The sequence below is a fragment of the Pavona decussata genome, unplaced genomic scaffold (genome assembly GCF_977016875.1).
Source record: "Pavona decussata unplaced genomic scaffold, jaPavDecu1.1 SCAFFOLD_61, whole genome shotgun sequence".
Lineage (NCBI taxonomy): Eukaryota > Metazoa > Cnidaria > Anthozoa > Scleractinia > Agariciidae > Pavona > Pavona decussata.
Window position 1 is genome coordinate 4,269,429 of NW_028145482.1, and position 26,765 is coordinate 4,296,193.

Genomic DNA, 26,765 nt, shown 5'->3' on the forward strand with positions numbered 1-26,765 from the left:
TTTTTCATTTAAGTTTTCTTTTTCTGTCATGGGATGCCACTTGGAAGAGTTCAGACCAAACTGTTAATTTGTAAAACCAGGAAAATGTGGTTCAGGTAATAAAGTGTAGCTGAAAGTGTTTTTAATTAGGGCTTTAAAAGGAAATACAAGGAAGTTTGCTAATAATAACTCCACAGTAGACAAATTGAGATATTAATTTAAACAATAAAGAAACGGAACATTTTGATGGTCAGGATCAAAAAAATGTTTCTGCGATTACTCAGTTTTTTTTTTTATTGGGTTTAAAGAAAAACAACAGCAAGTTTGTTTAAAAACCTTCCTTTCAAGTTCGTTAATGTACCACAATGCAGGTTTCCTTCATCACAACTCTGAGAATGTGCAGATCTTGGGATTTATTTATTGGAGGATTATAAAATACATAAAACCTTTCCTGGCTTGCTGGTATTTTGCATGTCAATGCCCTTGGTTGAAAGATTGTCCCCAGAATCTCACTGATCAGCGATTCTTCATTTTTTGTGGACAATCTTTCAGTCTCATGCATTATCCTCTGATATACCAGTGTATTTTCTTGAGCACGGTACATTACTGTACATTTTCTTGTTTCCTTTAGTAATTTTTTTTCCAAAATTTGCATTCCAGTAATTTGAGACATTTGTGCTACATTTCATATTCCCATTTTTGGCAAAAACCTTGTAAATAAAGCATGACATTGTGGTAAACTAATAAGTTTAAAATAGAAAATCATGTTTAATACACTCAAAAACTATCTGAAAAACGTAATTTTAGTATTTTCCTCCAAAATATTCATCTTGACCATTTCTACAGAAGAGGTTTACAACTAACTAAGATAACTTCATGGAAGGAAAGTTGAGATTTAAAATATTCCAAAAAACCTAGTCTGTTCTGTCTACCATGTTTTGTTGCCATGGTGATGGTGTCTAGGACACAAGGAACATTTACTTGGATTATGTTTACTGAAATACATATAATAAAGTTATCATGTCACACAATAGTATATTAATTAAATATTAAGTACAGAGTATTTTGATAAAATGTGTGAGAAACTAATAATAAAGAGTAAACAGCAGTGTCATGTCTGTATGTCACTATTGAGTAGCACAGATTGTTCCTGTAGCTTCTGTAGGGTATTTTTGCTTTCTTCACAATATTCTGCTGCCTGTAAAAAAAATGCCAAAATAATGAAGTTAACATCGAACAGTGTGAACTGCAACTTTGAGGGCAAATTGCATTACAGCTACAGAACACAGCCCATCAGGAAATAGTCAAGCGACTACAAACGTTAACTGCAGCTGCAACCAATGATTTTCTCAGTAGTTTGGTTGATTTCTCCAACTTTTTATTAATTGACATTCTGGGCCCAGTTGCTTGAAGCATGGTTAGCGCTAACCTGGGTTAAATACCATGACAACCTATAGGTTTTAATACCTCAACCAATGGTTAGAGCTAACCATGCTTCGAGCAACTCAGCCCTGTTTAGTACTTGCCTCTTTTAAATCCTTTGTTTTTTCACTCAGCTGTTTCTCGGATTCCATCAACTTTTCTCGCTTGGGTACAACTTCGCCTTTCAACTTGTCATTGTCACTTTCCAGCTACAGTCATAGGAAAATCACAAAACAGAATATCAATGCTACACTTTATCCCAATCTTTGATTGATTACAGCAGTTACCAATAACACGCCACCTATCGCCTTCAAGAGACTCTGATAAAGTTGTGTTTTGGCGGACGTCAATCATAGAAAAGCCGTTGAATTCTGAGAACATTTCAAGGCAACAGAACTAAGAAATTGGTAGTTTTATCCGCTGACAGATGGTATTTAACTTGATGAAAGTTGATTTCCAAGCCAGTTTATCTAAAGGAATGGGCATTGTTTAGATGAAGCTGTAGTTTTTTTTTTTTTTTTCACATTTTAAATCGCTACCCGTGATAATTTTGCAAAATCAGCGATGCGTGCAAGTGAGCAAATTATCACGTGCAGTGAAAATAAAAAAATTTAATTCAAAAATACCTTTTATTTTCCCTTGATCTGGCTCGGAAATCAACTTAAATAAAGTTTACCTTCTCTAAGCGAGGTAAAATTCTAAATTTTCTTGTCAGATTACCTTAGAATCTTGTCAGAATTCAAAATAATTTCAACAGCTTTTCTTCAGTTTGATTGACGTCCACCAAAACGTAACTTTATCTGACTCTTTTGAAGACGGTATGGCGCGTGTTATTGGTAACCGCTGTAAAGAATAAAATAATAGCTTGTATAGAAAATGTTTCTGTGGGGTTTTTGTGCATTTTTCTCCGTTTCTTTCACTATTGTCCCAATATCCACACTGTCAAAAACCTAAAAACACTCAAAACCCCAACAGAAATGCTTGCTACACAGACTAAGAAAATAACCAGTCTATTATCACATACAATAAACTGAGGAGACAATTGAACACACATCATCTGATCTCAGCTGGCTACATACTGACATACCTGCTGAAGGATGTGCGTTAGTTGATCCTTGTATGCTAACTTGACCTGCATTACATGATCACAAATATCTTTGTCTGGATTTCCTGATGGCCTCCTGTAGATTGAAAATTTACATTTTAAAAAATGAATTCAAAATTTAATATTTCATTGTTTATGACATTGCTGCTCAAAATTAGGACCAGTTCAGTGACAAAACGATCACCTTTAAACCGTCATTTTTTGTCCTTAGTAAGGGTAAATTTTGTTTCCTGATAATTCAGTCTATATTCTGTCATCACTTACTGCACAATAATACAACCCTACTTTCCAAATTTTTTGGCAGATTGTCACATTTTTGCCAATTATGCCAAAACTTCAAAGAAACTGAAGGATGTGTTACCTTTGAAGACAACCACATTCTGGCAGTAAAACAAAAAATTAAGGATGTTTTCTTTAATACCAATAACTATTACACTACCATTTATTTCAAGATGGTTCTCCATGAAAACAGTCTGAATGTTTGGGAATCGTTTTGTTGTTATTGTTGTTGTTGTTTGTTTGGGGTTTTTTTCGCTGATGCTACAGTCTGTGACAGCTTTAACAATCATACTTGATAGATTACAGCAGAAACAAATGTTGACTACTTTCAGGGTAGCAATTGCTAAGGTCTTACCAAGCAGGTTGTGAGTTTTCTTTGCCAGTGTCTTCAACGATGCGATCAAGCTCATTAAAGAAATATACCAGATCTTCTTGTTTTATCATCAAGTCAATTTCTTTCTATGCGGGACAAAGGAAGAAAATGTTTAAGTCTCAACTGAAGGGTTTTATGCAACTCAGACTTGAGTGTGTTTTTTTTTTTTTTTTGGCCGTAAAATCAAAATTGCTCCAAATAAGCCCTATTTTAGCACAGAGATAATTTACAAAACTTTGTTGTTTATTTAATTTTTAAGCCAAAATAACTTAACATTACTTTTGTCGAAAAATGCAAGTGACCTGCACAAAGGAGATACTGACCCTTGACTGATTTCTTTTGTTCACAACTACCAATGCTTCACTTGACTTGGTTGAGTCTTGTATGCAAAAAAAAACAGTTGAGCATTCTGTAGGTTGCTCATGTTTGTTCTAGTATAGCCTGCGTGGCAGGCATGTGAAAAATAAATAGGGCGCAAAAAAAAAAACCTGAGGAGTGCGAGGGAGGGAGACAGGCGAGGGGTCTTGCGTGACTCTCTCTTGCACACGCCCTATATTTTTCATGCAACTGCTACGCAGGCAAGTTCTAGAAAAAAAGATACAGTATTTCTAACTTGTTTATTTAGAATTTTGTTTCAAATTTAAATGTACAAGTTTATCTGGTCTCTGTGCCAAAAAAGGGCTTATTTTGAGCAATTTCGATTTTAAGGTAAAAAATACACTTACACTGTCTTACAAAAAACTCTTCAATAAATTATTATTATTATTATTATTATTATTATTATTGATGAGAAACGATTTTGAGAAACATTTCAACAAGAAAATTAACGATAATAAAATAACATGACGTTTCGACGACTTCATATCGTCATTGTCAAATGAGTAAAAATGGAAATAACCGAAAAGCATATTTATAGGTATTGAAAGTGAGAAAATAAATTAGCATGAAAGCATTCAGGTAAAGAGTTTCGCGCGAATGGAATCCGCTTGCGTGTTCAGTTTCGGTCTTTTGTTCTTGATCCACAGCATTTCGTAGACCAAACATTCAAATTTGTCACGGCATTTCTTTATGACCTTTAAGTTCTTAATTAAGTTGTTAGGTGTTAAACCATGCGCGTCCCTGAGGTGTTTTCCGATCACAGAATGTTTATGCTCCTCAACGCGTTGATGTAGGTGGCGGCAAGTGTACCCAATATAATTTGTATCACACAAATCACATGTGAATTCGTATACTACACTTTGCTGATTGATCAGGGGAGGCTTTTCTTCTGTGACTCTCAGATGATCAGCGATCTTTTTGCTCGTGAACACCGGCTGTAGTTCTTGATTAATTTTAGTTCCGAGGTCGCCAAGTTGCCTGCGAACCACGTCCGCCGATTTCTGATCTTTAAATGGCAACGTAATCCGAACAGGGCGGTCAGAAGGTGTTTGAACTGGGTCTATAGGATGCTGGAGGCGATTGATAGCTGAGTCGATGAGTTTTTATTATTATTATTATTACACTGTCTTACAAAAAACTCTTCAATAAATTATTATTATTATTATTATTATTATTATTATTATTATTATTATTATTATTATTATTATTATTATTATTATTATTATTATGAACTGAGTATAAAGATGGTCAGTATGTTATAAGTTGTGATGGTAATGACAAATTGTATCCAAGCCCAATGTTCTGAAATTGTGTCCGAGTTTGTGAATTGTCCTGAAGGGAATTGAACTTTTTGGTGGGGATTCTAAACCCTGATCCTATTTCAGAGCAACAAAAAAAAATAATGTAATTTTCCAGTACCCTTTTTCCGACCAGGAGGCCATTTCTCAAAACTCCCAAAAGTGTTCGGGCCAGAGGAATTTTTGTCAAACTCATTTCTTATCTTAACCATCTTGTAAAGTTTTCAACGTTTGAACTTTCATATTAATAATAAATTATTAAAAATCAAATTACAGATAAACATTGTCTCTCTAAAATAGTTTTTCAAGCCCAAAATGTTTTATTTGGGACTTTTGAGCCAAATGCATTCCTGGCCTCTAAAATTCATACCCATTTTCAGACTTTCAGACCAAAATTGTTAAAATCCATACCAAATTTCTTACCAAAACGGCTCAAAAACAATTATCCTTTGGCCCCGCACATACCTATAGAGCTTACATAGCGGAGTACCCCCCGCCCCCCCCCCCCCCCCGGGCAATATAGTCAGACTGGTAACAATATTTTATTTATTTTATAGAGCTATGGCAATTAACAAAAAGCTAAATGAATTAGTTTAAGCTTTTTTTCTCTTTTTTTCTCTTTTTTTTTGCACCAGAAAAAACAGCTGAAGACTTGCCTCAAGTTGCCTTCTTATGCCCCAAACGATTGACCACCTGACTGGACTCCCACAAAAACAGACTTTGAGATTAAGCCTAAAACAGCAGCAACACTTTCATGTAGCCCCCATAAAAAAAAATCTTTGCCCTTCTTAGGCTGACAGTAAAACTTTGGAGCCTATTTCAGACTGCTAGGCGAAACCTACCCTATAAGAGACCATAAAGGCTCAAAAACCACACCCTTTGGTGTCTCTCAAATCCATTTATAGTGAAGGGCAGTTTAGATGCTACAATGAATCAGCCCAACAGCGTTGGAGAGCTAATTATATGAGGATTCTGACACCCGATTTGAATTTTGAATTTTGGCTGACATGGTGGCTTCTTTGAGAGTGCCATACATTGGGTGTCAAAAATTTTATACATGTACAACTTGCGCTCTAAAGATAATTAAGTACCTCTATATTATTTTGCAGGTGTTGCATTAGTTGTTCAATAATACTTTTAAATTCAACTGGATTTCTTTCTCTGATTGAAGTAAAACAGCTGTTAAACTTCTCCTGGCTGCAAAAAATAAGATGAAAACACCGTTAAACAAGAAATGGTAAAACTAATAAATACCTAATGTCATTTGTAATAAGTTAGCAATAATTGACTTGTAATTATTACAAATAACAGTAAGTGAAACTTTTTGTCCTTGTTTCATTAGACTGTGATTGCAGGTGTAATATCCACGGCGGCAAAATGAGTGCGCATGCTCCACAGATTTGTGATTCGAGCGAGAATCAATTAAATTACTAATGCTTCACTTCATCAAATTCACACCTGTTACCAAACTATATTTTTTGTTGATTAAGATATGTGATGGAGGAAGTTCGAAGGAACCTTTCCTGAAAGCGGATTTGGGCTTATCCCTGCGAAATGAAAACAAACGGGAATTTTTAAAATGCCGCCATTTTGCCGCATAAGCTTGCTCACGCGTGAAGAGCATGTGCACTCATTTTGCCGCTGCGTCGGTGTAATAGGCCATTTCCGAGTTGCTATGATCATTTTGAAAGAGAGGCTAAGTGCAATGCTTTTCATATGAAAATTAGTTTTGTTTGCATATGAATGAAAACTAGTTTTGATAATAAAAACTTCATACTGAGGTTCAAAGCAACTCTGAAATGGGCTATTGGGCAGCTGTGATTGGCAAACCATGTGACTGCATTCTGATTAGGTTCATGGAGAACCAATCAAACTTGGGAATTTTGTTACCACTGTACGTACGATTTCGAATAATTTACATAAATGAAAAGAGCAAGCTTAAAAAAGATCACATTTTAAGGATGGTACCTACTATAATTATTGTTACCGTGCTTACATTCTGCACATCTCAAGATACTCAGGTTTCCTGTGGGTAGTGCTCACTAATACAGGAATATTTTGTGCGGTTTAAAACTATTTGAGAAAACAGAACTTAGCAAGTGCTCTTGGAATCCCAAAAGAAAATTGGGGGTAGCCCGGGGGGGGGGGGGGGGGGGAGGGGGGGGCGGGTACTCCCTTATATGGGCTTAACGGGGACGTGCCGCTGGATAGGGTATGGTTTTTGGCCCCTCTGTCCTGAACAGGGTATATAATTTCAAGCGAGTCTGACCCGGACCCGTCCTAGACAGGGTATGGTTGCAAGACTGTTGTCAAGTATTTGGCAATCCGAAATCAGAGACGTTAGTCTGCATTTATTTTAGTGAACAATGCTTCACGTCAATTGAGTTTCCACTTAAGGTTCACCGCTGTTGATGCAAAATTTTGGGATTTTTCGCCATCACTTCTAGGAAGTGTATTATTTTATCTGTTATGATTGGTATTCGCATTTCAATGCGTGGGACATCACATCCGGTAAGTGACAGTGGGCCTTTAAATGTTATTACTATTACCAATGAGCACTTGTGTAACACAAGAGCTAGATGTTGTCCTCTGTCCTAAATAGGGTCTTAAAATTGAGGACATTGTCCTAGACAGGGTAGGTATTTAAGGTTATTTTCATCCTAAACAGGGTCAGGGTTTCAAACCTCCAGCGGCACCCCTATACCCAAACATGGGTCAAGTGCCCCCCCGGGGGGTAACCATGCATTTTTCAGAGATGATTAAGCTTCAGTTTAGGAAAAACTGCCATACATTGCTTTATATTTTGGCGCTTTTTAGAAATATTGTTGCTTAATTATCTCTGAAATATGCGTGGTTACCCCAATTTTCTTTTTTCGATTTCAATAGCCCTTACTAAGATCTGCTTTTCCCGCACAGTCATAAACCGCACAAAAATACCTCTGTATTATTAGTAGGCACCGTCCTTAAAAAGTTTGTAAATAAACCTAACTTTATAGAGTCTTTATAAATGCCTGGCAGTTTTCATTTGTGAGGTGATAACCCAGAGAGCAAAACTCCAAACCATTATGTACAGCTAAACATGAACGTGTTGAACCAGCAGTACATTACAGGGCTGCTATTAAAACAGCTTTTATTTCAGTGCTTCAGCTCCACACACATCCAGCTCTCTTGTCTCAAACCTGACAGAATAACATCAATGACGTGTCTCACCTTCCAGCGGCCATGATTTTGTCTAAACATTTCTTCATCACTTTTCTAAAGGATTGCATTCGTCTACCCTCACTTTCCTCTTGTTTCTCAAAGGAGTAACTCTCCAATTCTGACGAGGAATTTGGCTCCATTTTAGCCGCCATTTTAAAACCGCGCGCTCTTGTTCTCTCGACCCAGGGCCTTTATATCTGCGAAATTGAGTAGGGAGGGGCAGGGGGGATTTATTTTTAACTTTTTGCATTTTCCGTTGGATACTTTAGAGCAATTATAACAAAAATTGGTCAACTTATTTTTATTTTTAAGTTCCCCAAGGTACAATTTTTTTTGCTTTTTCTCGCAAAGAGTTTTTCTGAATTTTGACAGAAACTTTAATAGTCGCCAAGTGGTGCTCACCTACCCTACCCCTACTACTTTTCAAGGACTGAATGACACAGGAAACAAAGACGACCACAAGAGGGAACTATCCTGCCTGGACGGGATCGACAGGATTCATTATTTTCGGGGTGTTTTGCGAAGGTAAGATTATAGAAGAATTGTGAAAACTGAAACTGTTTCTTTGTTTCTTGTTTGGTTTGTGTCCCTAAGCCAAATTTGTTTACCGTGAGCAAATTAGTGACCGAAAACGGTTATCCATTTCCTGAGCTATAATAACTTATAGTCAGCTTTTCCAAACCACCCCGATACCCTTTAGTATGACGATATTTTCATGTAATTGAGAAGTTACTTGGCAAAATTTCTGCACGGTCCCATAAATAAATTATGTAAGCTTGTAGATTTTGCGCCTCAAACTCTTTTCATGCTTGCCGTTTTTGGAAGAGGGGCAGTGTTTATGCATGAGGCTGTGCGGAAATCTTTCCCTAGTACCAAGTTATGCATTATACGTGATCTAATACTAGATGCTTTCTGTCGGAGTTTTATATCCTAGTTTGATCCTCTAGACTTATTTACGGAGCTGGCTTTGATGGGGGTGGGGGGGGGGGTAAGAGGGATGATACAGAGGGAACTAAGGAGATATTTTACCCCACCCAACTTCAAACTGACATGTTTTTCATTGATCTCCTCTCAAAACTATACACTTTCATTTACACTGCAGTTACTTAAACGAAACATCCACAATAAAAATAGTATTGGTTTGCTTTTGTTTGATGTTGTATTCAATGTCCATAACTACAGATGATATAGGCAATAACATATTAAGACTGCAAGTGAAAGTACATGGAGTGGAACCTGGGAACAAAAAGCATACAAATGAGCAGGAAAGTGATCTGGAATCACCTCTCACGTTTGCCACAAGTACCATAAGAGAATAAAGGCCCGTTGAAATGGTTGAATCAACCTTTGTTTCAACATACGTTCAACACAGCTTGTTGAACCAAATGTTGGGGGCATTTGAACAGGTCATTCAACATTGTTGAAAGCGTAAAAAATTTTGAAAGCTTTTTGAAAGTGTGTTGAATCAAATTTAAATTGGTTTGAACTTTCATTCAACATCAATTTAACATTTTCTTTGGGAGTATGTTGCTCCCAAGTTAGTTAAATTTGTCTCGAGCAAATGAGAGAAAAGAGCGCCAAAGATTAGGTACTGAGATTTGTCATGGTTTTCTATTTTTAGGTCAAGAATGGACAATAATATTCTTTGAGAACTTTGCTGTTAAACTAACCCATCTTTATTATTTTCTTGCTTTTGCAGGTTATTTTTTTATATCTCAAGATTGTTGCAAGAGATTTATGGATTTAGCACTGTTGTTGCTCTCTACGTTGGATGAATGTTGGGTGTTATAAGATACCTCAGGAAACACATTATCATGATGTTGAATGAAAGCGTAAATGAAATTTCATACTCAATCAGGAGAACAGTTAAAACTGACATAAAGAATCAGCCCAAGCTTATTCCAGTCCATGGGTTTGTGTTTGATTTGGATGGCACCCTTACTCTACCAGTTCTAGACTTTGCTAAACTGCGCAGTAAGCTCCAGTGTCCCACAGGTGTAGACATTTTGACATTCTGCAACTCAAAATCTGGGTGCGATAAAGAAAAAGCTCTCCAAGTAGTTGAAGAATTTGAAGAGGAAGGACGACAGAATACAAAGTTGCAGCCTGGTGTGTCTGATTTGCTTAAATTCTTGTCACGGAGTGGATTGAAGAGAGCTCTTATAACCAGGAATATGCAGCCTTCTGTGGACCAGTTTCTGGACTTGTTAGGTGATCCTGAAAATTATGGTGGTCCATTTACTCATGTAAGCCCTCATTTATAAGATTACAACCAGCTTTTTTTAGGATTATAGTTGAGCAAGAAGTGGATTATGAGAAAGCAGAGACAAAATGGGTCACCTTAGGACCAGGCCATTTATATGACCACCCCACTATTACAGCCACATTCGTTCATTATGTCTGAGAAAAAACTCAGCCATTTTAATTCGTTAAGAAACCTGGCAGCCCAATTTTGCATTACAATTTTGAAGCAGCTAGTACACCTTGGTTAGAACAGTTAATGAGTTGGATGTGCTCTTTAATGGAAAAGGTTGGTCGAGATGTTTAAAAATGTTGGGTGGAGTCAATTGTTCACAATTTGTTAATTTGCTTGGTGTCTAGCCCTTAATGAAACCCCTATATGCCATTAATACAGTCAGATTTCAGTGACCTTCCATTGTCCAGCGGATAAATAATATTAGGTTTTTACTGTACCACTTTTCTTTGTCCACTGTTTTATCTATTAGTGTACTTGTTTTAGATATTTCATTCTCAAACTCATTAATAATTCAAAAGCCAAAGACAAAGGAAATCATCTACCGTGACGTGTTTGGATATCTGATGAAAAACTCCTCGTTTTTGCATCCTTAATTTCTCCTTCAAAATCAGTTTGTTTGAGAAGTTATATTAAACACTCATCACAGTGTTTCATCACAATATCAAAAACCTCGAAGTTTGTCAAAAATACTCCGCTACGCATCGTATTTTCAACTCTCTTCTCGGTGTTTGATATGTGATGAAACACTCTCCCTCGTGTTTGATATATTACGTCAAACAACTGAACTCAACATGCAGTCCTTGTTTATATTAATCCCACATATCAAAAGCACAAAAGAACCAACAAAGTGATACAGTATGTGTGAGCATACACCTTATTCATAAATGGTGGATACATTCCTGGATACTTTACCCTGTTTTTGTTTTTTAGGCAAATTAGTGCCTCATGGCTATAGAACTTTTCAGTATGTCTATTTATGAATAAGGTGTTCCTGTAGATAGGGCATTTTCTGTTCACTTTATTTAAAGACTGTGAATTAATTCTCAAGAGCTATAATTTCAAAATGGAGAATGCACAGTCAGTAGTACCATCATCTTGTTGATAGTGAAAAATCATATAAGTAGGCAGGAGCCAGTTCCTATGTTGACATTTCCATCATGAATAATAACTATTCACCAAGCATAGTTATTTAATAATAATGCTTGGTGACCCATGAGCAGTAGACCAGCTGATTTTGTTGATTTTCTTTTTCTTTCAAAGTCTCTCACTCGTGATTTCACTCCTCCAAAACCTGACCCCGCCCCTCTCCTGCACATTTGCAAGCAGTGGGGAGTACACCCCAGGAATGTTGTTATGGTCGGCGATCACCTTCACGACATACAGTGTGGAAAAGACGCAGGTTCAGGTACAAATTTTCCACTTGCTTTCTCATGAACATTTTGTACATAAACTTCAGCTCTAATGTTTATTCAAAGCCTAATAAGTGGAGCTTAATTAACTCAGGGTATGTCTATCACCTCGTCATGGTATTGAAGCTACAGTGGAACCTCTCGTTATGGACACCTCTATAATACGGACATCTCTCTATTGCAGACAGTTCACTTGGTCCCTTAGAGACCAAAATCCATATAAAGCCTTCTTCTCTAAAATGGACACCTCTATAATACAGATTGTTATTCCTGTCCCCTTGGTGTCCATAATAACAAGGTTCAACTGTAGTGTCTTAATGATCCCCAAAGCCATACCAGTTGGGATGCCAGATACCATTCCCTGTTAGGTAAGGGAGGAGAGGTGCCTGGCGGCACCTGGTTCCTCCAGACATCATTGAGTTTGCCATTCTACACAGTAAAAATTGTCCTGAGTAGAAAAGCCCTAAAAGGGACCTTGAGGTGTACTTTGGCAAAGTGACACCTGACCCAACCATATAAGTAAGTAGTGGAGAAGGGAAGGAAGCCAGTACATGGACAATGAAGGTCCTTCCCTCCCAGTAAGGAACACAAGCAAACTTACATCCTCAGTCTGATACAAAGGGAAGGGGGTGATTGGAGTCCTGTTACATTTTTTTTGCTACAATACCTTAAACTTGTTTTATCATCAATAGAGTTTACTCTGTAAGACACGGTATCCATGTCTTTGCGATCACATCATATCACATCATTTACTTGTGTATCTGCCTGATTTTCCAGGAAATCACCTCAATTAAACTAGCATTATTGTTGAATTTAATCAAAAATACAGAAGAAAACTAGCAAAACAGTGAATTTTTATATGAAAAACATGGTTACCATGGCAACATCACTTGTCATATGAACCATTTTCCACATCAAAATGTGCCCCGGAAAAAAAAAAAATTAACAGCTACTAAAAGCCTCGGCCTGCCAACCTTAAAGCTTCAAAAATTATAATTTTAGAGAAGGGGAGGTATCCAACCCCCCCCCCCCCCCCCCTTGTATGCCTGAGGGTCAACCACGTGTAAATTACGTTCATGTGTAACGTGTGTTTGTTCCACATAGTAAATTGTATGGCATTTTATTTCCTGTTTTCTTATTTCTTTTAGTGACGGTGCTACTGAATTATTCAACCAATGGCCACTTCAAGAAGTATGCTGACTTCAGTGTAGACACATTGGATGGAATTATCACTTTGATTACCTCCAAAGAAATGTTTTGTGTTGACAGAGAAGATACTAGCACTGATGTCACTGACATATGAGTCGAGTCGACCTTTGTTCACAGAAGACTTAATTACCAGAAAACGAATGATTGTGCTTGGAAAACGATAATATTTTAGGCCACATTTCTCTCAAACAAAATTCAATTAATTGTTTTCTTGCAAATCAAGAGTTCGGAATTCGAATGTTCGATTTTTGTTCGATTTATAATTGTTTTTTTTTTCGTGAACAGAGTTTGATTAGCGAACTCAATGAAACGCAATCCATGTTGCTTGTAGCCTGATTCTCTCGCTCGGACCATCAGAGAATCTGGCTACATTGATCAGTGAGTTCGATTGGAATTCCATTTGATGGAATAGACCCTTCTCCAAAATGGCGGCAACTTATTTGAATTTTCGGCCGCCATTTTGGAGAAGGGTCTATTGGTTGACAACCCCGTTTCTCAGTGGTTTTCCCTGAGTGGTCCTCAATTAGCCTGCTCTCAGACGTCTCTCTATTTCTTATTTTCGTCTCTTTTCCGAGTGCAACAAAGGAAATAGGAGACGTCTGCGCACCGTCTGCACGCAGGCTATCCTACTTTTGCTATAACAATAGGAGTAATAGTGATACTGTACAACGTGTAAATGATGTTTAAATTATTGAAGAAATAAACATGCACCGGATCTTTGTAGACAGTTCAGGTTGAACGGAGCAGGATGAGCACGTTCTTTTCAGCAAAAACAGAACGATATAAGGTGAAGAGCGCGTGCATCCTGATGAATTCGAGCGCCATATGTTTCTGAGTCCCAACGGGTCTAGCCTGTGAAGCAAGCCTTTCTGTGTTTTTTTTGTTGTTGTTGTTGTTGTTGTTGTTTTTTTTTTTTGTTTTTTGTTTTTTTCGCTTTTTGACCGCGCGGTTATTGGTACGAGAGCGAAAAAAACAAATTCCTTGCGTTCACGCGGCGAAAAACGTACAAAAGCCCACCGCGGAAACGCTTGCAACGCAGGCTACAACGGATCGACCCCAGGATGTAATATTTGTGGGTTAGTGCAGTTCAGGGTGCTAAAATCGAAAATGGCCAGCATTAGACATGTGAGAGTTATAGCGGTACGTTTTAGGGTATTAAGCCGAATAATATTTCAGACACTGCCAGTATTTGCCGGTCAACTGATTTTTGTCGCTTGTCACAGTAAAATTGTTACCCGTGAAGTAGGGATGAAAATGAATTCGAACCACGACTCTGATTGGCACATTTAGTAACCTGCGTATCACATTTTTTTTGTCCGAGAGTTTGTTAGTCTTAAAATTTCGAAAAAGGGTTCTCAAAACGGAGAGTGCTGCGGAGCTGAAATTTTCCGGCCTTAGAACAGGCCGCGAAGGGGCTGCCCGTCGGCAGAGAAGATTGCCCTAAACAAATATGATGCTCACATTTATGTGATTTGGGATTCATCTTTAAAAAAAAAAGAGTTCTGCTTATTGCTTTAATTTTAACAAGGAGTACTTCTCACAGATACATCGCAGTGTTTAGTATCTCGTGTGTTCAAAATGACCCTTAAAGCTGCGGTGAAAGTACAGTACTATCTGACGCCAGGAGCCCAGCTGATGTACTGAACGTCTGTTAACCGATTTTCAGTTAGCGGTTTCAGTTCAGTTTCTGCATGAAAGCATCAAAACTAACCGGAACTCGGCATGACTTTGCTTCGAGATTCGGTAAGAGATTGAAATTGATTAGCAATGAGTTTCTGCTATTTTGAAGGGAACACTGTAGTTTCGAGGCATTTGAAGTTGCAAGAGGCATTTCGGGATACATATCTCCAATTTTCATACCCGGAGTTTTGAAAACGAGCCACTCAATTAAGCCACGCTTCTTTGAGAGTGAGGTGGGAATGGTTTCTTATTTTTTCTCCAAAGCTGTCAATATAAATACAAAAGGTTGCATAGTATTTTCTTTCCTCTCGTCTCCCTCCGTAGTTTCTCCTTTCTTTTGTCTTTTATATCATTCTGAGCCTTCCGGGGACTTAAACCCGCGATTCAGTGTCATTTCACGAAGAGCATTCTAGTCAGTTTTCATCGGCCACCTTTTCAAAATTTGGGTAGATATATGGTTGAAAGACCTGCGATTCGAGTTTGGGATTATTTGCACTGTAATTTTGATTGCTTTTTTTCCATCCCCTGCCCATTAGAACAATTCCTATCGTTTTTATTCTTGAATTAAGCATTTTGCTACCGCTTCCGAGAGCTTTGACTCTATCGTCATTCCTAAGACCCTCGCACATTAAGATGCGGAGAAATAGGGAGGGTTGGCGCCTGAACTTCCTCCCTACCGTCCCATATATTTTTGGTCGCAGCCATCGTTCCTTGATCGGCTTCCTTCTTCTTTTAAATAGTAGTTATTATTATAAACAGAAACAACATCCCACACATTTCACAAGGCCTGGGTTAATTATAAACACGTGGGAGAAACTCTACGAATTTCTGTGAGGATCTCTAGTGATACACCTGAACATGGACTGGTGCACAAAAAAATTCCACGCTTTACAGCAGATTCTCTATTTTCAAGCCCTATTCTGGGAATTAAACCAGTGTCCCATAAACATTTGCCAGCATTCTACACCAAACTCATTGACGGCGCCAACTAGTTACAATACTTTATACTGTAATAGACGAAGCAAACAATCACAAATACTTAAGTTCATTAGCTCACAAGCGGAAAATTTCTGGCGATACGAGATTTCTTGAAAGGTAGTCTAAAATCCCCAAACAGGATTTCCCTTAGACTGAAAGCAGTCCCTTTCTGGTCAGTCGAGCTTTCGTGCGACCTCGACTATCCAGAAAGGGACTAGATTTCCCTGTATGTGCGTTCCTCCGCGTTCCTCCCGTTTCTGCTAGTTCCAGGCCTTTCCGGTTTGGATCCGTACCTGGAAGTGTCCGCTGGGAAATGGAACACACACATATCCCACGGAAATTTCAATTCGTGGTTTTGAAATGCGTCCCATTTACCGTGCTGTTAACCAACCAGTAATCCTGATTAAATGGTAAACAACCACTGAATTCATTAATTAACAAGTGTTTGTGCGGTATAATGAGCGTCTGAGCGGCGTAAAGAATGGGCTATCATCACTCAGTGATCGGGTCGAAATTTCATCGTGACTGTTAATTGTTCAGGTATGAGGAATTCTAGTTTTCAATTACATGTTAAAATTTTCTTACAGTTTGTTAAATTTTCATGATTTCGTGTTGTTATCATATCCGTATGCAGCTCAGCAGGTACATCGCCTTATATTCAAGCTGTCAAGGTACCTATTTTGCTTTGTAGAGCTTTATCAGGCAGGAAGAAAATTTACCTGAAAACTCCCCCACACCCAGATCGTAAGAATGTATAATTTCCGTTGCATCACAGTCCTGTTGGTATCCCGGCAATGATTTATACGTATAGGTTTGTCTTTTTTTAAATTGTACTGTTCGATATCGTAATCAAATGTCAACATAATTAAGGGCCAATGGAAAAAGTTTTGGATCGTTGCCGAAAACCGTCCGCAAAGCCACGCTCCTGTTGGCCATACAACCACTTGTATAACAACAGTAGAAAATATATTTTTTGACGAAATCGAAAACAAAACAATCTGAGGCCTGTAAATATTATACAGTGCATGATATCTGCAGCGTCAATAAGTAAAAGGAAAGTCTGGAAACCGATTATATTTTTACGTATAAAAATAGTTTTTCGATTCTTGACACCGCCTCCACGTCTTTTGAACTCAAAATTAAGGAGGCTTTATACATTGGGTGGGAAAAACCCTTGTTAAACAAACAAGTCCATCATGTCAATCTATCACTTTCATTTAATTTCATTTATTCATATCCATATCATATCTTTGTATTTATGATCACACCAACTAGCGGATGAAGGTCGTCCGAAACACGTACTTTCTTCTTGTTTGAAGATTATTTTCTTACGTATAAATAGGCCTTTAAAGAAACACGCCGAATCTTTTGGGACCAGTTTTTGAATGAACAGAATAGTATTCCGCTCATTCTGTGATGAACAGAATCACAGTTTACTCAGAGTAAGGGGAATTGTGTTCTTTTGAGAAGTCTGTTCTCGATGTAATGAGAATATTCTGTGTATTCTGTTACATGATTCCTAAGCCAGACGATAACTGACAACAGCCAGAATTGTTCCAGAAGAATGCACCCTATTAAAGTATCGTACCTCCTTTATTATTTCGAGAAGCCAAAAAAGTAAGAATCCTAGCCGAGGCTCCAAGAAACTCAGATTATCATAACTACACTGTAGTCTAAACTGCTGTCAGTTACTTTGTTCTGACTGGAAATTAAAAATAATGCTGATCCTGCAGTTTTTGGCCTCATCCATGGAGGATTCCTTCAGTCTGGATGAAGCCTGTGCATATCCAATGAGAGCCTCGGAATCAGCCCATTTTCAAGTGGAAAGTCAAGTAAGTTTGGTGGAAGTTGAAACATTTCACGTTCAGTGCTGTCTGTGTGTTAAAGCCTACTCACTCGTTCAGTCTACATTCGCCACGTCTGCGTTTGCCCAGATTTGAGAATTCCCCAAGGTTACCACTTTGTACCCTGAGCACGCGCCCTATTTCCCCCCCCCCCCCCGGGAAGGCCAGGAGTCGGAATCCGGTTACTTCGTTCCATGACCACTTCGTTCCAAACCACTTCGTTCCATCCTTTGGCCACTTCGTTCCACCAAAGTTTCATCGTTCCAACGAATAGTCACTTCGTTCCAAGTGTAAACTAAGCGAGTAAACTTCTACGTAATCTTACATAGATCTGGATCATAGCAACCAATCATATCAGACTTCAGTAAAGATGAACCTGCTTCGAAAAAACTATCCTTTCTTAACTTCATTTATTAGTTTCAGACTGACGAAGATGCGAAATCATGTTTAGATTGAACATAAACGTGAAAAGATGTGCAACCACGCGTTGATCATAGCAGCCAGTAGTTAAAACTTTTTTGCGCAGTCAAATCAACTTTCAGCTATCTTCCCGATCATCAGTTAGTCATCTTTGGAACGAAGTGGTTTGGAACGAAGTGGTCATGGAACGAAGTGGCCGTAATTCCAGGAGTCGACCCACAGTCTACCCTGTATGACTTTGCCCTTGTGTGGGGATGGTTCTAGAGTCTGCGGCACATCTATCGTTCTTGTCCACATAAGGGGTCTACTCTTAGCCTGCGGTAGTGTCGATAACGTTCGCGCGCAAAGATCGCGGCGGGGCAGCCATGAGCTCGTAACCGCTACAACGAAAGGCGTTTTAAAGCTGCATGCGAGAAAATAAAATTGCCTTGGACTACTTCCAGTAGTCCGCTTTACACGAATGCCGGGACGAATGGAACGAGGGTTCGATTCTTTTCGCCCCGCTCTGATTCGGTTTAAATTTTAGATTTTATTTGTTTGTGTGTGCCTTTGTTTGTTTGTTTCATTATTTCTTTGTTCTGGGCTTACGGACAAGACGGTTCGAATCGTATCCTTGTACTCTAGTATAAAAACAGCCATTGCGAGTAGGCCCACACTTCCTCTTACCCTGCAAGTAGTGGTATGTGCCGCTGGCCTCTCATAGCTCCTGCCCCATTATAGTCTATTTTGTGGCCAGTTATAGACCCCATCTTAGTCACTTTTGGGAAAATGTAATTTTCGCGATCCCAACTAAGTCACTTTCTATTTATGCATATACTTTGTTCTGGACCGGTGGTTTTGTGCTATTGTGTAACTGGTTTATTGAAGTTGTGGTTTCAAGAACGGAATGTAATGCGAGGTGATTGTTACATTTAATAAACAACGACTTTCTGACTTTTTTAGCCGAGACCATTTTGACTCCCTACGTAATAGAATTTTCTTACTCCAAAAATCCGAAAATGTGCAAATCCGAAAATGTGCGACCCCATTCGATCTATTGAAAATGCAACCCCATTATAGTCAATCCAGCCGTGAAAATGCAACCCCATCCAGCGGCACATCCCCATTAGCCTCTTATAAGGAAGTTCCCCCCCTCCGGGTGGTATGGAACACCCTCGAACCTAAAATACAACCAAGGAACAGTCAGTCGGCTCTTGAACCGACAGAATGAAGAAAGCAAGGCCGAGAATTGATATCATTATAGAAACCAAGTTTTGTTTTATTACAAGATAGTTGAAACTTACAATATTTCGGCTCTATTACAGAGTCATAGTCATGTAATGATATTTTATAGCCTTTACAAGAGGCGATTTTTAAAATTAAGTCGTGTAATTTAACTAGAGCTCAGAGGACGAACAGACAGTACGCTAGACGCTCTGATTACCATGCGGTTCGAATCCCGTCCAAGCCTGGATTTTTTTTTCCAGGCCTTCTTTTCGCAACCGCTTAAGTTGCGTAGTAACTGCGAGGATCTTTCTTCGATTTGATCTTTCATCCGCAGTTCAAAATATATGTTTCATAACTGTTTTACATTTATTTATTCTTAGTGATATTACGTAATACCAAGTATTCTTGTCATACGGTCGCCTGTTGTAAAACATCATTGTAAGTTTAAACTATCTTGGAATAATCAATTCCCGGCCTTGCTTTCTTCCTTTTGTACATGCATTCAAAATTGCCAATGTCAGATGGCTCTGGATTCTGAAAAACAGAACAGGTAACAAATGACTGCGCGAAAAAAGTAAAAGTAAACTCGGGAAGATGCCAGCTTGCAAAAGTTAGGTTTTTTTTTTTTTTTTTTTTTTTTTTTGTCTTTTTTTACCACCTCCACAACAGGTGGACAGTACATATTTCTGATATTTTACAATTTCTTTACGCAATAATAAATTCAAAGAGAAAACAGCTGGATGTTTCGAAACACACGCATTCAACCACAACACACCTTCGTGACCCTTATTTGGAATGTGGTCCCGTATTTGGAGATAGCGTGACCCATATTTGGAACATGTGCGTTCCATATTAGGGGAATCGAATTTGCGCGCCTTGCTCCACTCCTTTCAATTGTCCAATAAGATCACGAATATTCTTTCTACGTAAAGAAAACTCGTGACAAAACGGGTTTGACGGGTCACTTATCAAAGTGAAAACACTTCGGAAGGTTATACAACATTCGTGTAGAAAACAACTGCGAAAGGAAGTGATTTTTTGGACACTATTCCTACCGTATTTTCACGGGTGCTAGTGCAGTTTCTTGAGCTTGTCAGTTGAGTTTATTTTGGCTGGAAGTCCGGTACATCGAACGAAGATATCGTTGAAAAAGATCGTACTGTGTTGGCGGACTTTTGTGACGAACTTTTTCTAACGTCGATTGCACCGTGATACCACACCGATCGGATAGGAATTGTTTATCGTTTACCAGGAAAAGAAAAGCCCTCAAGAAAACACACAAAGTTATCTAAATTTTGTGTCCTCGATATTTGAATGGGTCGAAGAGGTTTAAAACATGATGTAAGTACAATCTATTTGCGTGATCGAAGTGTACAAAAGCTTATTTCCGCAGTTGACAGCAAAATTTGCGATCTTTCCTTCCAGATTGCATTTATAATTTCTTTAATTTTCTTTTTTTACAGACAACCTCATTGGGGAAGGCTTTCGTCGGTGGTGCTTTGAGTGGAACATGTTCTACGTTTTTATTCCAACCTTTTGATCTGGTAAAAACTCGGTTGCAAGCAGAAAGAATCTCTCTGTCACCTGCTGGGAGGTTGAAATTGGGGTATGAGATCGAGAATGTTTGCGTCTGTATGACGTGTTACGTTGCACCTGGGATTAAAGACACTCGCTTTACAGTCTTAAAGTCACCTAATCATTTCCTATTATTACTGTTCTTTTATTACAGGGGTAGCAATGGTATGCTCTACACATTTTACTCGGTGGTCCGCAGGGAACATATAATCGGTCTATGGAGAGGCCTCGTTCCTGTAAGTACTATCTCTATTTTCAACTTAGGTGTTAGCTTTATCGGTGCCTCGTCCGGCCAATCTCTGTAGGTTGAATGAACTACATGAACTTAATGAATTATTGGGAATCTCCCCTGAAAAGCTCAGTAGAGCTTGCTGAGATCTCCTGCACCACAAGTTTTTATATCTACCTAATTTTATTAACAGTACTGTATTAACAATGATGGGCGAATAAAACTCCCGTCAGTTGGTGCAAAAAAAAAAAACTAGAGGTATATATCACCTCTTCCTCTTTTGGGAAGTTGCTTCATCAAAAGTACTTGCCTTTCTCTGTAACAATATGCTGGCATTGTACACAATATATCAGTACAGTCTGGCTTTCAGTAAATCTACCACCAGGCAACTAAAGGTTTTTTTTTGTGTATTTCTATCCTCTGATATTAAACATACATGTGCTTCTAATTTTTCATTTCAGTCACTATCAAGATGTGTCCCTGGGATAGGAATGTACTTCTGCACCCTTCATGGTTTGACACAAAATTTTGGCAGGTATGCATATTACCCTCTCCATTTGAGAGTTGTATTGCATGCGTGTATACTGTATGGAATGTAGTGGAAATCTGAGCAAGAGGGAAAACCAGCTCAGTGGTTGACTCTGGAAATAAACCTTGGGCACCAAAGAACAGAATAAGTCAAACCACATTGGAATTATTAAGCTTTGAACAAGCCGACCCCAGAAGGAAAGAAGCCAGTTGAAAAATGAACAAATGCCGCTTATTCTTGATGTCTCCTTTACACATTTTTAAGCTCTAAAGATTTCGTCATTTCTGGCTGTAATAACCAGCTGCAGATTGCTAATGACAGCCTTAGTGATATTTGGTTGTGTGACCTTACGTTGCTTGTCTTGTTGACTTTAGTGAGGAGCCATCAATGGGAGAGTCGGTATTGATGGGTGCATCTGCAAGAACAATGGTTGGAATAACACTGTTACCAGTTACCGTTCTTAAAGCAAGATTTGAGGTAATATGAATCATTTTATGAGAGTGATATTAAAGTGACCAGAAAGGTCCAGGTCCACCTGGGTTTATGAAAAGATGCCAGTGATTCTGTTTTGAGAAATCTGAAAGTAATCCAGGGGTATCATACAACATTACAGTTCACTCGCAGAACATCTCATTCTGTTGTTTTAATTCTTTTTGTTATGTCGCTGGTGGTAATTACATACAACTTCTATCAAACTTCAGCTTGAATCAAAGAAAAATTTCAAATTATAATTATTGTGATCCAAACTTGTCAACATTACACTGTGTTGGATTGGAGCAGATTGACGGAGATGACATGATAATGTGAACTCAAATTAATGTCTTTTGTTTTGCTGTCTTGATTCTAGAGTGGTGTTTTCAAGTACAACAGCATGTTCCATGCCCTGACATCAATCTGGAGGAAGGAAGGAGGCAAAGGTTTGTGGACAATAACAAAACATAACAAAAATTCTGAAAATTTCGGGTGAAGAATCAAATGGAACAAAAAAATTTCCAAAATAAAATTTTAGAATTCTGAGTATACCTCACGAGGTTGCTCTAACGTTCCTAAAATCAAAATTTTGGACAGGTTTGTTTTCAAATTGGTTGCTGTTAACCAGAAAATACTATTCCATTTGGGTGCTAAACTTTTTGCAACTTCAATCCAGAATGTTTGGCTAAATTAAAAGTGCCCTCAGGCTACAGCTAAGTTAACTCCAGAGTTAGGTGGTGAAACCTGTCTGCGTGACCACCTTTCTTGAGTTACCACTTGTCTGCAAGTTTCGGTCATATCAACTTGATTTTGTAAACAAAATTTCTAACAAGTAGCAATCTCTCTGGGTAGTTTGAGTGGTTTCTTGTGAAAAGTTTCACTCATTTTAGCATCAAACATAAACTTTTTCATAAAAGCGAATCCTGTCTGAAATAATAAATCATACATTTTTTTATCTTAGGCCTTTACAGTGGACTGTTGGCGACAGTCGCACGTGATGCTACTTTTTCTGGCCTGTATTTAATGTTCTACATCAAGATAAAGAAGCTAGCAAAGAATGGTAAGATTTAACGACACTGGGGTTTGTTTGTGGCTAGTTCTTTGCCTGGTTTTCAGTGAGTTCAAAAGTTCTATCTACGAAGACTATGCATTTTCTGTCACTCCACCTAAGAATTCTTTATGTTATAATACATGTTATGCCAAGTCTTTTTCTAAGTTTTAAATCAATACTTGAGAATTGCCTGGTCAATAATGTTTTTATAGTTTTATTTTTGGTTATAGTTTGTAGTCACAATTAGCAGTTGAATTTTCAAATTGTAGTTGTTATCATAGATTGTAGTTTTATTAACTCATTATGAACACATCCAAGACTTCTCATTGTAATATTGTTAACAATTTATGATCACCTAAGGTGGATTTTCTTGATATTTTAATAACCTATCCCCAGACCTTTTGTAAGAAAGGTATGGGGACAAGATAGGAGAATTTGTACTTTGATGGTAGGGGTAAAAGGGTTAAGAGCTGATTCAAATTCTGGCCAGAAGCCTGAATTGAATGTACATTCATTTGATTTCTCATGATGGTTTTTCAACTTCCATGAGAAATCTTATAAATATGAATCCACTTAATTATATGAATTCCTGTTCACTTGTTGCTATGAATTTTTATGCCTTGGCTCCATTTTAAGTCAAAGTGTCCTCTCCTTGCAGAACTTGGCACACCTGAGTTAAACTCAGCAGAAACATTTGTCTGTGGGGCAACTGCGGGTATTTTAGCATCAGTGTTGACTCAGCCGGCAGATGTGGTGAAGACAAGGCTACAGCTGTATCCTCACAAGTACACTGGCAATGGTGATGCTGTCTTGTCTATATTAAAGGTAACATTTTGTTATCACAGTGACTGTACATTTTAATAGGTCCTGTTGTGTGTCTCTACCGCTGAAGGAAAATAAGGAAGCACTTCAGTTCATCATAAATTTTATTATCATCTAGTGACAGCTTGAGATATCACATTTACTAAAAACAGTGACCTTCCTAATTGAGCACTGCACCTCTCAGCATCAACTTGGCACTCCTGTGAAGCACTTGCGCTTTTTAGTGGAAGATTATCACAGTAAAAATGTAAACTCGTATGATTTGTTTTCAACCAACTGAAAAGACGACAGTGACAGAGTGACATGTATTAAAATCTGTATCTTTGGTTGATAGCATTTTTAGTACAAGAAGATGTGTTGTGAAAGAAATGTAATGTTATTTTTTTAAGTGTAGTGAATAAATTCATGATAGGAGTGTTTCTTCAGACAGTGGTACAGGCATATATTGTATATGAAAAAAGAACATCCAAGCTCTCTCAAGTAATACCTCTATCATGAAGATGTGTTTTGAGGGCCCGTTTGTTCGAAAGCCTATTAACACTAATTCATATCGCACATTAAATGTTGTTAAAAGCTAGTTTTAAGTTAATGGTAAAGAAATTTCTAAGTCAAAACTGAGGAACAACTCTTTTTTTTTTCAAGAGTCTTCATTGATTAGCAATTATACTTGAATCAAAGTTCATAAGCTGAGTAGTGCTGCATCAAATAATTGAAACTTTAATGAGCGTTGCATTGATTTGTTGTTGTTGTTGTTGTTGTTGTTGTCATCAGATCATCATTATTTTGTCTTGTTGCTGCAGAGAGTGTTAAATGTTTTTCTGCAATTTTATTTTAGATAAATGGGGTGGCTGGACTTTTTAAGGGAATAGTTCCTCGCACACTCAGAAGAACTCTTATGGCAGCTTTGTCATGGACAGTCTATGAGCAGGTATTGTTTAGATGTCAGTTTGGGAGTTGCAACTAATACATGGTACTTGACCGTAAGAAAACCGTAAGGTGCTCGCTTAGCTTCAATTAACTTTCTGCCATGAATATCAGGGAATAATAACAATAATAGTAGATGTAATAATAATAATAAGAAGAAGAATACTAAAAGTTTACCAGAGTGGTAAACTTAGATTGGCTTCTATTTGAAAATATGGTGCTGGAAATCTAAGGTCTGCAGATGAGATTTGCACTGAATGAATTTTTTTTCCCCAGAGAAGACCCAGTTATTGAGAAAAGTAATATTAAGTCAGAGTAATTGATCAACTTCTTCTTTATACTGACAAGTTTGAATTATGAGAGTGAATTCAGACCTGAAATTGAGCTTCTGACATTAAAAGGGCCTTGACCACTGTTCTGTCTTGATACTGATAGTAGGGACTTATGGATCAAAAATGGTGTTTGACCGAGTCGAGGACCAACTCGGCTCCTGCTGTTTTCATAGTGACTGTCTTTAACGTAATTTTTTGTTATCTTTTTGACAGCTTTCAAGAGAACTTGGGTTAACATCATGAGAAAAAGATGTTGGTATAGCTGTGCCACAAAGAATCAAGAGCAGCTGCATCCAGACATGAACATGTCTTCGCAGTAGCAGGAAGACCAGTAAGGTCGAGAAGAAGACCTGATAGTCCCTAGAATGATAGGTTGAACATACAGCAAAGAATTTTTGTTGTTCACATGTGCAAGCGGCAATGAATCTGCAGTCTTTGAGGTTATGTTTTAACCAACTGGACATTCCCGTTGACCATCAACATCTTTTTACTATAATGGGAAGCAAGATAATTTGTTTGTAATCCAGTGAAGAAAGTAACAATTTTGCCCATGACAAGATAATTTATAATATTGTTCCCATATCATGCATTTCGCCACTCAAGAAGTTTTTTATCTATTGTTACATGATAATGTGGATATATATAGTTGTGGCTAAAAGGATTTTAAGCAATCTATTGTGTTCAAAACACTCTTCCGAGTGGAATTAACTTATTTGCAATGGCATTTCCTAACAGAGGAAGTTCTTTGAATGTTTGGGAAAGCTAATCACACAAATATGGAATTGGAAAATTCCTTTCTTTTTTTATGGACATTGTTTTTGTTGTTTCAGAAAATATTCAGGTTTTGTTTGGAAATTCCAATTTAACCTTTGAGGACCTGTTCCCCTAACCTTCCATGGTGGGGTGGGGGAATGGATATTCTGTGGAACCACATCCTCTTTGTTGTTGTTGTTGTTGTGTAGTTCAAGTTTGTTTGTTTGCCTTTTTTCTTTTTTTTGGAAAGGGAGAAGGGTATAACTGAATAATATTGAGACCAGTATATTGACAGCAGCAAATTATATTGACTTGTTTTGCATTTTATAATAAATGAGGAATTTGAGAGGGCATAACATAGTAATAGTTTTGTAAATTTTGTATATAATATTGTAAAGTGAAAATTCTGAATGAATTTAAAATTTATTGAGATAAAAAGTTTTTTAATAAGTAAAATACAGTATTGTAGTTATGTACATGTAGCTTGGTTGTTTATGCTTTAAAATTAAAATCAGAAGGATTGAAAATAAAGGGTTTATTTTAGAGAGTGACTAGAGGCTTTTTCTTTGGCTACATGATGAGTTTCCAGCAAGGTCTTACTCCAGTGTTTTATTACTCTGAAATGTAATCTCCTTCTTTGCATTAACCCCACATGGATAACAGTGGGAGACATGGTCTCAGTATGAAGAGATGGTAGACATTTCGGACTACAAGAAAACCTTGAATAAGTGTCTACAATTTCCAGGTTCATGTGTGCTGCTATTACAACTATAAGTATGAAGAACAGCTTTGTACATTGCATACCATAATAATTATTACTACACAGGTTACCATATGTTGTTTGTTATGTGCATACATTATCAATACAGTCAACTCTTGCCTTGCTGACACCTCGCTACTACGGACACCCCAATAATACGGACAGCAGCTGAATCCCCGGCAAAAATAAATTACAGACGTTTGACTGAAATAACTCCCTGCTATTATGGACTCTCACTGCAATAAGGGGGGGGGGCTGACATTGCTAAAATAAATGATTTG

General features: G+C 37.8%; 3 protein-coding genes across 3 annotated transcripts; 2 read left to right on the forward strand and 1 right to left on the reverse strand.

The window, feature by feature from the left end:
• Positions 1 to 13: 13 nt before the first annotated feature.
• LOC146479210 (polyamine-modulated factor 1-like) lies at positions 14 to 8,337 on the reverse strand. The gene is made up of 6 exons (XM_085111491.1): positions 8,045 to 8,337; positions 5,926 to 6,031; positions 3,141 to 3,244; positions 2,489 to 2,582; positions 1,502 to 1,610; positions 14 to 1,173 (listed from the first exon to the last, which is right to left on the reverse strand). Exons 1-6 carry the CDS (start codon positions 8,185 to 8,187, stop codon positions 1,091 to 1,093), a joined length of 639 nt encoding a protein of 212 aa, XP_084967617.1. The 5' UTR covers positions 8,188 to 8,337; the 3' UTR covers positions 14 to 1,090.
• Positions 8,338 to 8,482: 145 nt separating this feature from the next.
• Positions 8,483 to 13,728, forward strand: LOC146479211 (uncharacterized). Its single transcript, XM_085111490.1, has 4 exons — positions 8,483 to 8,560; positions 9,735 to 10,281; positions 11,553 to 11,697; positions 12,850 to 13,728. Exons 2-4 carry the CDS (start codon positions 9,811 to 9,813, stop codon positions 13,002 to 13,004), a joined length of 771 nt encoding a protein of 256 aa, XP_084967616.1. The 5' UTR covers positions 8,483 to 8,560; positions 9,735 to 9,810; the 3' UTR covers positions 13,005 to 13,728.
• A 6,092-nt stretch (positions 13,729 to 19,820) lies between these two features.
• Positions 19,821 to 26,275, forward strand: LOC146479212 (mitochondrial glycine transporter-like). The gene is made up of 10 exons (XM_085111455.1): positions 19,821 to 20,379; positions 20,502 to 20,644; positions 20,768 to 20,849; positions 21,304 to 21,377; positions 21,746 to 21,848; positions 22,219 to 22,288; positions 22,804 to 22,902; positions 23,552 to 23,718; positions 24,551 to 24,643; positions 25,185 to 26,275. The coding sequence occupies exons 1-10, from the start codon at positions 20,353 to 20,355 to the stop codon at positions 25,212 to 25,214; spliced, it is 888 nt and encodes a 295-aa protein (XP_084967581.1). The 5' UTR covers positions 19,821 to 20,352; the 3' UTR covers positions 25,215 to 26,275.
• Positions 26,276 to 26,765: the final 490 nt, after the last annotated feature.